General features: G+C 36.0%; 1 protein-coding gene across 3 annotated transcripts in view; it reads left to right on the top strand.

Annotated features, from left to right (window-relative positions):
- The window catches only part of Tmtc2 (transmembrane O-mannosyltransferase targeting cadherins 2), a 376,362-nt gene that overhangs the window by 312,222 nt on the left and 50,925 nt on the right, over positions 1-13,215 (top strand). For all 3 annotated transcript variants that reach the window (XM_005324409.4, XM_078053055.1, XM_040280265.2), the window contains one exon: positions 1,740-1,854. In XM_005324409.4, coding sequence (XP_005324466.2) covers positions 1,740-1,854 — 115 coding nt within the window. The remainder of the gene's footprint in view (positions 1-1,739; positions 1,855-13,215) is intronic.

The following is a 13,215-nucleotide window of genomic DNA, read 5'->3' as shown; positions in this document are numbered from 1 at the left end:
TGCATTGCCGTGACACAAACAGCCAACAAGAACAACTTAGAAGAAGGAAAATTCATTTGGGGATCACAGTTTCAGAGGTTTAGTCCATAGATGGCTGACTCTAATGCTCTGGACCCAAAGGAAGACACAAATCATGAGGGGAACACATGGCAGAGAGAAGCTGCTCCCTTCATGGCAGCAAGGAGGCCAGGGTTGGCAGGGTAGCACTGAGAAGATGAACCAGGGCATCTTCTGACCACCTCCTCTAGCCATGCTCCACCTGCCTACAGTTACCAACCACCATTCTATCCATTCAAACTAGGATGGACCGATTAAGTTCCAGGTCTCATGATCCAATCATTTTGTCTGAATATTTTTTGCATTAGTATCAACTTTTGGGGGACAATTTATACCCAAATTTTAAAAAACATGTTTTTTAAACTTATAAATGTTTATTTGCAACTAACTCTGTTTCCTTAATAATTTTCTGGCCCTAAAATTATGTTTGTTTGTTTTGGGAGATGAGTAAGGCCCAGAATGTAAGAAAGTAATGTGAAATATTTTGTAGAAATAGCTAAGCCTTGTCCAAGTCCCAGTCCTGTCTTTTAGTTTAAAATAGTAGGCTTTATAATCACAGGTTTATCTTTACTCACCAGCTTTTAACTAATCAAAGTTTAAAATACTTAAATTAAGCCATGACTACTGGTTATTATAAATCCTTAAAAAAACATATTTCCCCCTTTACGAGGAGATATTTTGGGGTTAAAAGACAATTTGTAATATTTACTAGATGAACAGTAAATAACAGGCTCTTTCAACAGCCATCAGTACTTACCATTTTTATAGTTTTTGTGTTTCTATATGTAGCTCATGATTTGCAACTCATTTTTTATAACAATTTTTTTTCTAGTTTTAACGCCCTGAACTTTAAACAAAAAGGGAATCCCACACAACAAGAGATGATAATTAGACCACAACTCCATAAGCCTGGAAGTATTATAGATGACTTCAACATACCCTTTTTCCCTTATTTTGTTTTTTATTTGAATATCCATATCAGATGAAGCTTAACATCATTAATTTTGCTCTTAGTAAATCCCTAGGTATAAAAGCAATGCAATCTATTGTTTCTATAAACATATTTACAGCCTTAAAATTGGACCCAACTTTTTCCTTTTTCTTTGCAATATGTTTTCAGGATAGCATTACATAGCAATTCTTGAGGTGCAATTTTAAGGAGTTGTGTGGCTCTGTCTGCAATAATTCTAACCTTGCAAGGCTGACCTGAAAGTAGTCTCAAAAAAATTTGAGCCTGGGAATATTTTTTCCACTTCTGTTACTAAGTCTAATTCAGAGTGAGTCATTATCATGCCTGCCTATGTTCTTTCAATAACTGAAATGTAAGAAATAAATATATCAGTATGGATAGACCTGCTTGTGCATGTGCGCCAGAGTCAGAAGCTATTCTAAAGTACTATTAAAATCAACTCACATTTGTAATATACCCTTAAATATGTTCATTTTCATTATACGAGTAGTCTGCAGAACATTTAAGAAACAGAATTTCAAGAAAAGGAAATTCTTGCAATGTTCTGCAATTAAAGGAAAGGCACATAAAATATGACTAAATAATGAGCGTGACATTACATCTTAGCTTCAAATCACCTTTACCACTGCACTTACTCTTTTCTAAATGCAGCTTTATCATTTTCTACAATTACCATTTTCTGAGTTGAAGCTCACTTTCTTGTACTTTGTAGGTCAATTTCTTCTGGAAGAAGCTCGCCTCGTAGAAGCAGCAGAAATGGCAAAAAAAGCAGCTGAGCTGGATAGTACAGAGTTTGATGTTGTCTTCAATGCTGCCCACATGCTCAGGTCAGATTTTGCTACTACACCTTAAAAGACCAATGCCCTGCTTTTAAGAAAATAATTATACTATTTTTTTTCATATCATACTATGCATTCTATATTGTAAATGTCAATCAGGCTGCAGATCCATGAGAAAAGTAGAACTATTTTTTTCATTATAGTCTAGTGATCAATGCACATGGCATATGAGCTCTCAGTATTCTGAAAATCATTGAGGACTCCCTCCTCAACTTGCTTTTCCTTCCCTCCAAAATTACTGGTCAGAAAATACAAAAGATAAACTGCAAAATTGAATTGAATAATTATCTAATTAAATGTCTCCACAACAAAACATTATGTCAATTAATCAATTGCATCTGCATATTTGTGTATTTGTATTAATTATTATTGAATATGGTATGTGGATGCATTTTAATGTGTTTGATAGTTGGAAGGATTATCAAATACAAATATGCATATGGCCTATGAAATACTTAAAATGGCCCTGTAATCAGTACTATTGCTGTGCTGTGAAACAATACATTTTCTAGACCATTACTGTTTCTATTTTCAGAGGGTTATTACAGAAGCTAATTGCAATAGTGAAAAAATAAAAAGGCACATAAACTATTTTTGTTGTGAATATAAAGAGAGACAGTGCATCCATAAGTAGTGTTTTAGGTTAAAGGAGGATGCTTTAACAAAACTCAAACGATTTATACAGTTTTTTAAAAGCAGTATTTGCTCTGTTAGCAGTGTGTACTCCTTTACCCATATTCTTACTGAATTTCATTCCATTAAATTCCCCCCCACCACCAAGTGCTTCATTAAGTGACATTCATGCTATGGTGTTTGTGCTTATCTTCTACTGATGGATTTGTAATTATGAAGATCATTCTTACAAGGTAAGAAAGATAGCAGAGAAGTTGGTTCACATTTGGGTGATTTTTAAATGAGGACTTTTGATCTGAGGAGTAGCTCAGCCGTAGAACATGTGCTTAGCATGCACAAAACCCCGAGTTTAATCCCCAGCATACATACATAAATGGCTTTTGGTAAAAGTAGATGAACTATTTTTAAAACATTTACTTTGAGATCATTACACAATAACATGTAGTTGTAAGATATAATACTCTAGCTCACATCTTATGTGGGCAAGAGTATGGGTACCCCTAGGAGGGATGGGTCTGTCTGCTAAATAAAGCTATGAAAGTAGTACCATGAAATAAACGCAAAAGACCAGATATGTTTTTTAAAGAGCAGGGGCAGTGACCGGTTAAGCCAATCGGTTAAGAGGGTAAGGCTTCTAACAAAAATGGAGCCCATGCTTTATGGTGATACAGATCAAAAGGGATGGGTAGGTATAAGATTTCAATGTGGGAGGGGTCTTGCCTGGGTGCTTGCTTCTTCAGGAAAACCAGGATATGGGTAGGAGTAAGCAGGCTATTTGGCTCTTAACAGGTCATTCCCTTCTCTAAGGCTGTGCTTGAATGTGAGCTATGACTCAGAACAGGGAGCCAAGGTGAAGTGGGCATTCTCCAATTTGTGGATTCCACCTGGGAGTTCCTAAGACCAGGCTTCCCTGCCTAATGGTGCCAATGTTGCTCAGTCCACACACTTCTCATTGATTGCTTCCCACATAATACAGAGAATCTCCTGTACCATTTATCCAGTTTCATCATTGATAATATCTTGCAAAACTACAGCATGTTTTCTCAACAAGTATATTGATATTTATTCAGTCCCCTGGCTCTGTTGGGTTTCCCAAGATTTACTTGTATAGGTGTGTGTTTAGTTCTCCACAATTTCTTCATATGTGCAGGTTTGTGTGTCCATCATCATAGTCAGAATACAGTATAGTTCCATTGTCACAGACATCCCTCATGTTATTTTCTAGTCACATTCTACCCCTTCCCCTTGTACCCCAGGAACCAATATTTAAAGCAAATTTTGTTGACTGTGTTTATCATTTGAGAATATTATTAGACTGTATCTTCAGGACCTCTTGCTTAGCTTTTTGTTAGTTTAAGTAAGGAATGTAAAGCCTAGCTGGGAGTTGGGGGTACACGATGAGGTTGCAGTTGGATGCCTTCACTCTGCTGTTAGTATTTAGCATTGCTAAGGCACTTGTTTTGATGATGACCCCCAAAAAAGTTGACACCTATACAGAAAAGTCAAAATTCAGTTGATCATTAGTATCTGTATAAAATGAATTATAGTCAATCTGCAAGAACTTTCAATGCAAGGATAATTTTTACAAAATACTTCCATTCTCATGACAAGGTTAGGTGATATTGCAGGGAAGAGGACTTTTTGTTCTTCATGAATAAAACAGTATGCTTTTACTCACAATAAACCATTTGTAAGGATGGGAAAGCACAAGTTTCTGTAGGCTAATTCATCTTACTTATTATAAGTATTTTCATCAACAGATCATTTTTGTACATATTAAATCAGTATCTGGAATTCAAGGTCTACCAGTGGAAACCCATTATAAGAACATTACAAAAAAATGTCCTTGTTACATCCATCACTCGTAATTTTTTCTGACTTACCATAGTTTTAGAAAACAGTGGAAAGTTTTTGTTACGTGTTGGAGACGTGGAAATCTTTAGGATCTATTTTTCAGAACCTTCTTTCCAGCTTTCTGCAGTCTGCATTCCTCATTAAGTTTCAGTCACTCAACGCCCTCCTATATTGACTGCACACGTGACCATAACAGCCTGACAATGATATCCTACACAGTTTGGTGGCAGTCCCCATGACTAATTTTATGTAGCTTTTCTGCTTTTCAGCTCCATCAAATTCTAATATTTCTTCAGTGTTTACTATGCAAGCTGAACACCCATCTCTTATCAGTAAAGAAAGTTCAGCACTTTGTTTGCTGAAAGCATAAGAAAGGTTTTTGTATCTTTTAATGTAGTTTTATCAAAATAGTTAGCTATCAAAATTTTGTTATGTATGTTACATATAGTTTCCCCTGCAACTGCCAAAGTCCTAAATTGATTTTGATAGTCATTCTTCCCTTGAGAGCTCAGTTCTTTTGAGAGATTTTTAGAAGACAAAATTGGCAAGGTTTAATAACCAGGTTTATGTGAAGAAAAGGGTAAAGTCTCCCCCTTTTTGACTTGGTTAGTTGGATCTATGGTTTGTCTGATGTTCCAAATCAGTAATTTAGAGACAGCCTATAGTGCAAGATATGGTTCCACCATACTGATTTAACTTCCCTTTTTTGGCTACTTCTTATTGAAATAATAAAAAAAAAATCTATTAACAAGGGAGGAGAAAAATTTGTTCATTCTAAATTTTTTTTAAGTGACTGCCTCTGGATATAACTGATGGAAAGAAATGAGGGCCTGAGGCTAGCCTTCCAGGGGCATATCTTTATCTGATTGGGACCTTCAAAAGTTTTGATATTTGAGAAGTTTCTGACAGAACCATTGTAACTCGCAGTAATACCCAAAGAGCTTTCTCTGTAGAATAAGCAGATGTAAAGTTTTAAGATATATGATTTAAATTAAGCATTTCAGGTAAGAACGACAACTCAGAGGTATCAGAGTTAGGCTGCTTAGTGAAGCACACTGACTATAAAAACTGAAGGGCCTTTTAGAACATGCCTAGTTCCTGTTTCAAGGATATTCACCAGAACTCTAGGAGCTATGGAAGTAGTAGTAATGCTGGTCACCAAAAATTTGTCCCAGAACAATAGGATTGCCCTCTCCCGAGTTCTCTGAAGTTGCAGACCTGCCCAGGCCTTCCTTAGGATGGAATGTGTGTAAATGTGACGTATGTCACAGATGAACCAAAGCTACAAGAGTGAGCACTCTTCCCTTTTTCCTACTGGAAGACTGGAAACTAGAGGAGTCAAATAACCAAAAGTAACAGAAGTAATCTAAGGCACCCAAACCTACCTTCTCACCTGGATAGGTTGAATGAGTGAGAAATAAACATTTTTGGTCTTAAGAGAGATTATAATGTGTTTATTACCACAGTAGAGCTTAACTTACCCTGACACAAAATATATCTGAAAGTAAAATAAGTAGTTGGAAAGTGGGACTTTATAACATTGGAAAAGTTAACTAAAGAGTAATAGGATATTTGAAATTATATCTGCAACAGAAGCCAGTATACAATTGATAGACATAAATAGAAGGTGTCCATGTTTCCCCAACACTCAATGGAAAATCATAAAAATGTGAAAATGATGACTGACAGATTCAAAGACTGGAAAATAGAAAACTCACTCTTGTAACTATATGTAATTACACTAAATATATATATATACACACTGTACAATTATATATAGTATGTATACACTCATGTGTTTATATATAAATCATGTAGCATGTATAGTTTTATATAAATATGTAGTATATACTTAGTATGTGATATATAACTATATGTATATATAAATATGTGTATATAATTAAATGTTGTATATAGCACATATATATAATATTATTTGTCACATATAAGTATTAATAAAAGTAATTTCTGAAGGAAGGAATGGATCAAATAAGCAGTTATCATTAAATAGGGAAATTTTCTAAGGCAGGATGAAGGCTTTCAATTACCATTTGAAAGCAAAGTTGATGAAAATAGATCCATTCCTAAACTGCCCATCTTCTACTGGTCACAGATTTTTAGATGCAAAGTAAATAATCCAGTCTGGTCAGATTAAGCAGAAGTAGGGTATATTGAGGAGTACTGTGTGGCCTGCAGATTCTCTTTGGGGACTTGGGAGCTCTACTGGACATAACCAGGAGTAATCCCCAGCCACTTAGCTTTCCCCAGGCCTCAGCAGCTTTTGCAGTCCCAGAGCTGTGCCACCATCACCCATGAGGAACCAAACAGAGCAAGTGCCACACATGTTAAAAGGCGATTGTCCTGGGCACAGTGGCCTCCTATAAGCAGACTTCTGAATCCCATTCTCTGGAGATTGCATCTGAGTTTTGGAACTGGAGTCATGTGCTTAGAAGAAAGTTAGACAATGAAGGGACTTGGGGCTTCTGCTTTGCTTGGGAAGGTGGCGTCCACTTGCTGCTAATTAATCAACTGTATTTGCAGGGAGGTGATTACAGATGTTGGGTGGTTTCATATAATGAGTATTAACAGTACATGGTAGTACTTTCAGTACTTTAAGTAGAATGGAAAAAGTACTCAGTGCTTCCACTGAGACTTTTTTTAAAAATCAGTTTGGTTATCATCAAAGGAAATTATCAAAGGAATTCAAATTCTAGAAATCAGCGAAGTTATTTCTCTACAGTTGTGAGAATAAACAATTGAATCAACTATTCTGTTGAAGCATTTTGTAGGAACAGATTTGTTCAGGTTTTTTTTTTTTCTTTTTTTTAAACTCAAAGCTGGAGCGAGAGCTTGAATATATTTGATGCCTGAGAAGAACAGGCACAAAAAAAAAAAACAAATTTTACCGAATTCACTTTTCATAGTCTCTTGTAGAAGAGTTGTTTATTTGAGTATTTTCTGACTGCCTGCCACTGTATTTTGCATTTATGTCTGTCACCTCTTAGTTCTGCTTACTTGTCTGTCAGGTAACTACTAATATCCCTATTTCATAGATGAGGATACTGAGGTTCAGAGTTAACCCTCCTCAGAGTTGGTAAAGGTGGGACTGAGCAGTTGGTAAAGCTAGGGTCTTTTGGCCAAGGATGATATGTGTTTTCACGGTGTCACATTGGCTCCCTCTGTCATTACAAATGAAGGACTACCTGGAAGCTGTGATTCTTGAATTTATTAAAGGACAAGAGGTTTATAAAGAATACCAGGTTTTCAGATGTGTAAATCCTAAATAGTCACATCTCTCTAATATTATTAAATTATTTTCACATGATACATTTTAGAAATTAGATTCGTAGTCATGGGGGAGACAACTTCAAGTTTGTATTTTCAAAGGAATATTAAGTTTTTAGGGCTATCATCTTGGTATAGTGACTGAGAGGGGTCACACTTGAGTGGTGAGGAAAGTGTGCACTTTTTTCATCTCTGGGTATAAGGGTACAAGCTCTCACCTTACTACATGCTTACAAGGTAGCAAGAAAATGCCAATGTCTCGGCTTGGCACAGAATCACGAGCCACCACACACCTTGTAGATTCAAACAGCAATTCTTTATTCCCGCTCTCACACCGCCTCCACACACGCTCAGGGGAAAATCCCAAATCTGCCTGCACAATTCACCTACTCCACTAGGCTTATTTCCAAATCCCATTTGAATCTCATGAGAACTCAACGGGAACAAGCAGCAGGAACACCCTATTCCCAGCAGCAATAATCTTCAACCTCCAACTTCCCTAAAACCCATATTGTCTTAAACCGGGAACGCCTTAAGCCCAAGGAGCGGGATATTTCCTCAAACCTGGATACTTCCTCAAACCTGCGGGATACACCTTAAATCTAGATCCACCCTCGTCCTTGAGCAGGGTCACCTTACATGCAATGTCAACAGCGAAATTGCAAGGCAAGTCCATTTAACATGGGGTACACTGGGAAGGAAAAATCGATGCGTCATTCCTACTTGGCAATGGCCCTCAGCAAGAAAAGCCAAACTGTACCCACCTACTGGTTCCAATTGCTTCACAAGTTTCTAGAGAGCAGACTAAATATATGAGAAAGAATCATTATCTTTTAACTTCTATACTCAATTAACATAGTATTTTTAATTGTTTATTCTATAAACATTAAATTTAAAAATACTAACTTTATAAATTCGACTGGAAGTATCATATGCTTTTTGTTTGGGGGAGAGGGCAGTACTGAAGATTCAATCTAGGGCCTCCTTATATGTGGTAGGCAAGTGTTGTACCATTGAGTTACATCCATAGTCTTAAAATTTAAGTTCTTACATGAGAAAGAAAAAGAACTGGATTGATTGCTTTTTCAAAGAGCTCACATGTACTTGTGTGTGTCTTTTAATCTGTACATCTTCGAGAGACATATATAGTCTGCCCTCAATATCCCTGGGTTCTACATCGATGGATTCAACCATGAATGAGTCAAAAATATTTTGGAAAACTGTGTTGAGCATGTGTGGATTGGTTTTGATCACTTTCCCCTAAACAATACAATATGACACCTACTCGTATAATATTTATGTTGTGGTACGTATTAGAACTAATTTGGAGACGTTTTAAATACAGGGAAGTTGTGCATAGAATATCTGTAAATACTACACCAATTTATTTAAAGGACTTGAATATTGATTTAGATATCTGCTCAGGAGTAGAGTCCTTCTGGAACCAATCCACCAGGAAAAGAACAGCTGAGTCTCCAGGGCCCTGTAGGCCATATACTCTCTTATTTAACATTTTTCAAATAACCAAAAACCACTCAAAAGTCACTGGACTTTTCCAATTATAAATTGTATTTTACTGCCAACCTTGGTCAGGAGAGTCTTATTTCAACCACTTGTAATGAGCTATAAGGTCTTTAAAGCAAAGTAGGTTGAAGGTGGGTGTCTTCCAACCCAATGTCTATCCAGTATTAATGTATGAGCAGATCATTGTAAAATGAATATTCTGATTTAGTAGGTGTGGGTGGTACCTGGGATTTGGCACTTCTAACAAATTCAAGGTGATGCTTATGATGATGCTGAGACTACAACCATGAACAGGTTTCATCCTGCCTATTTTCATTCTTCCCAACTCCTTCCCCCTCCATCACCAAATTACACCTTGAACATAGGTGATGATTTACTCTATGCTAATATAGCAGTTGAAATCCATACATTGGTTCCCTTTTAATTTTTTCCAAAATTAAAAGACTACTTTCAACATGGTCTTTCTCCATAGAGGCTTAACTGTTCCTAAGCAGTCCCTGAAAGGTTTGAGGCCATGGAAGAATGGGATCAAAATCTCGTTTGACATCGTAAAATTTCTGATTTAGAGGGAAATTTGGTGAATGACATGATCAGCACAATTTTTTTTTAAATCATTGTTTTCTCTCTGACATGCTATCCTTCACTTTTAAAATTAGAATGGATACCTATAAATCTCGAAGGCATTTTTGGAACCTTTTTTTTTTAATTGTAGATGAACACAATATCTTTATTTTGTTTATTTATTTGTATGTGGTGCTGAGGGTCAAACCCAGTACTTCACACCTGCTAGACAAGTGCTCTACCACTGAGCTACAACACCAGCTCCGTTTTTGGTATCTTAACAGAGAAGTTTTCATCTAAGAAGGTTTTAAAGGTCACAATGTATTGTAGGAGTTTCACTGTGAGGATCTTTTCTGCCCATTGTTTTTACATGAGTCACTCTGGTTTCGCTGTTTTAAGATTTTCCATACCATGTCATCTATTTCAGTTTAACTTCTATCCCTACTATACAACTTAGCTAGAAATTAGCATTAGTGCAGCTTTAAGTAACTTAAAGCTAAACATCAGGTTAGTGATTGGTAGGAATTCAGAAAAAACCCAGCTATTGTTCCCTTCTGTGGTTTTATTATGAGAGTGAACATCTGTCTAGTTGAAAAGAAATACCCCATGTTATCCTTAAAAATAATCATCTATTTTTTAATAAAATATATTTTATATGAACCAGTGACTATTGTTCATATTAAGTAATTTTAATTCAAAATTGATATTTCACAACTCTTAGTTATAGTTAAAGAAAGTCCTACTTCTAAATGGCACTAGAGGTTTTTGAAAATATTTTTCAGGAAGTAATTTTAAATTTAGCAATACTTAGTTTTACAACTCTCACAGAATACATAAAAATGTAGGTAATTGTGAATGATTCTTTTAATCAGATTCTCTTCAAGCATTCCATAGGGTATATTAACTTATTATTTCATAACAATTTATTCCCACATTTCTTTCATTCATCTAATGGGTCATAAACCTGTGTTCCAAAATATACTTCTCTCTTACCAAACAGCACCAGAGAGAGAAATTAGGCATATGAAATATATAAGATAAATACATATGTAACAGATGGAAGTTTTATAGTCTTCTATACAAAAGTGGAATTCTATGATATGCAAATGATAAAGCTTGTGATTTCTGTTATTGTATATGTTTCTGACTTGCACCTGAATTTTAATGGATGGGAGAAAAATAGAATCAGGTCAGTCCAATTATTCCTTGGGAATTCAAGGTCTGTTTCATAGTCTGGTTCACAAATACCATCTAGGTTTTTTTGTCTGCCTCTTTGCTTTTTTTGGCCCTGAGAGGTTTAGGTAATATGAAGTTAGGAGGGCCTAACATATAAGATGGGTATAAGTTGGTGGTGAGAAAAGAGCCCCTCTCTGAATCTCTAGTTGGTGTCTATTACTGGATTAGTGATTAGATCTTTATTCTCTATATATGACATAACTCAATGTTGACTCCTAAGATAACATTTAAAATGAGGGACGTTTCCTGTCTGGACCCAGGGTAGTTTCTTCTCCTTAAAAAAAAAAAAAAATATATATATATATATATATATATATATATATATATATATATATAGAGAGAGAGAGAGAGAGAGAGAGAGAGAGAGAGAGAGTAGATGGACACAATACCTTTATTTTTATGGGGTGCGCTCAGGATCAAACCCAGTACCTTCCACATGCCAGGTGAGCATTCTACCCCTGAGCTACAAACCCAGCTCCCAGGGTAGTTTCTTGAGGTGAGTGAATTAATTATCTTTTCCACCATCTCAATTCTTGGCTTTGTCCTATGGCCAAAGCACAAGGTTGTCTACATCCAGCCTGGGGAGAGCTCCTGACAGAGGCAACTGTTTCTCTTTTACCCCACTTGCACGTGAGTCTTCCACTTGCACGTGAGTCTTCCACTTGCATGTGAGTGGGGTTTAGGGCTCCCCTCCATATCTATCTATTTAATCTCCTAAAATGGGAAGTATCTTGAAGTGTTTTGGCTTTTTTTCATCTTTAAAATGTGACTAATAACAGCAGTTGCTTTCACAGTGATGTTGTAATTAGCAAATGAAATAGTAAATTCCTGGATTGAGAATTTAATAAATTTTCTGTCCCAAAAAAGAAACAGTGAAGGAAAAAAGGATGAAAATGTAGGGAAAGAATACATTATCAGCTTTTTTTTTTTTTTTTTGGTAGCAGGGATTGGGGATTGAACCCCAGGTACTTATCCACTGAGCCACATCTCCAAGCCTTGAATTTGTGATTCTTGTGCCTCAGTTTCTTGAAAGGCTAGGATTACAGACAGCCATGAGCCACCATGCCCGGCTACATTTTGTTTTTTATTTTGAGACAGGGACTTGATTATTTGCTCAGGGTGGCCTCAAAGTTGCAATCCTCCTGCCTCTTCCTCCAGAGTCATTGTGATTACAGGTATTCGCCATCATACCCAGCTTATCAGCTGCTTTAAACAGCCATATCCTAATAACCTGAGAACCTGAATCTTTTAGTTGCCTCCTAATCATGTCATGGTTGAGGAGCTTGACAATATTAGTAGAATCCCCCGAGCAGCTGGCAGAATACTGCTAATTTACCTGGATTTTCAAAAATCTGTTGACGTTTTAGACATCAGTAAAATTAAGGTTTATTAAGTATTCCCAGTGATTCTTGCAGAGGGGAATACAAAGGAGAGCATATAGTGCAAACTTGACATTGGACGGGTCTTCATGTATGCCTCATGAGTTTTTTCTTTTGTCTGAAACAAGGACATACATGAACATTCTGTAGGAAGAACTGACATGATTTCCCTGCAGTTTCCTATGTGCATCATGAATGCCTTCTAAATAGTAGTCAATAAAGACTATTTAATAACAGAAGCAAAGTCCTAGAGTGAAAATTAATTTTCATGGTCGGATGACATATATAATAAATCTACTTGTTTTTTCGTTTGATTAGAATATAATTAATCCTTCTTCTAGTTTAAGAAATTAGGTCTTCCAAAGTAAATGTTTTTTTCATACATGAAACCACCAAAGAATATGATGACTTTAAAAACTAATAGTCCTTTTTTTGGGGGGGAAACTTTTTTGAAATTTGAATTATTATTTTAAAGACATTTCATCTAATGGATTCTCCAGTTTCTCTTTTGATCTTTATCTGCCTTATTAATTGAATGCCCATAAAGATGAATATTAATAGTAGCTTTACTTTCTATGCTCGATATCTATTGGTTGATCTTGCTTCAAAGTAACTGACTTCTTTGTAGTATTAAGTTACTCTAATTTCCTACCTCCATGCCTTGTATTTTCCTCTAGAGAAAACCCTTCCAGGGCATGACCTCATGAATTCTGGTTCAAATTTCCAAATGAATCTGAACCAAAGTGATTCTGTAATTTGGTGGAGGGAACCTTCATTAAATACCCTAGTGAGTGAATTTTTACTGTTTCATACCAGACTAAAGAACTTTTCTTGACATATTGAAATTGAACTTTAACATTTATGAGAATATAAATTG

The sequence above is a fragment of the Ictidomys tridecemlineatus genome, chromosome 6 (genome assembly GCF_052094955.1).
Source record: "Ictidomys tridecemlineatus isolate mIctTri1 chromosome 6, mIctTri1.hap1, whole genome shotgun sequence".
NCBI lineage: Eukaryota > Metazoa > Chordata > Mammalia > Rodentia > Sciuridae > Ictidomys > Ictidomys tridecemlineatus.
Note: the sequence above shows the minus strand (reverse complement) of the source record. Positions and strands in the feature narration are given on the sequence as shown.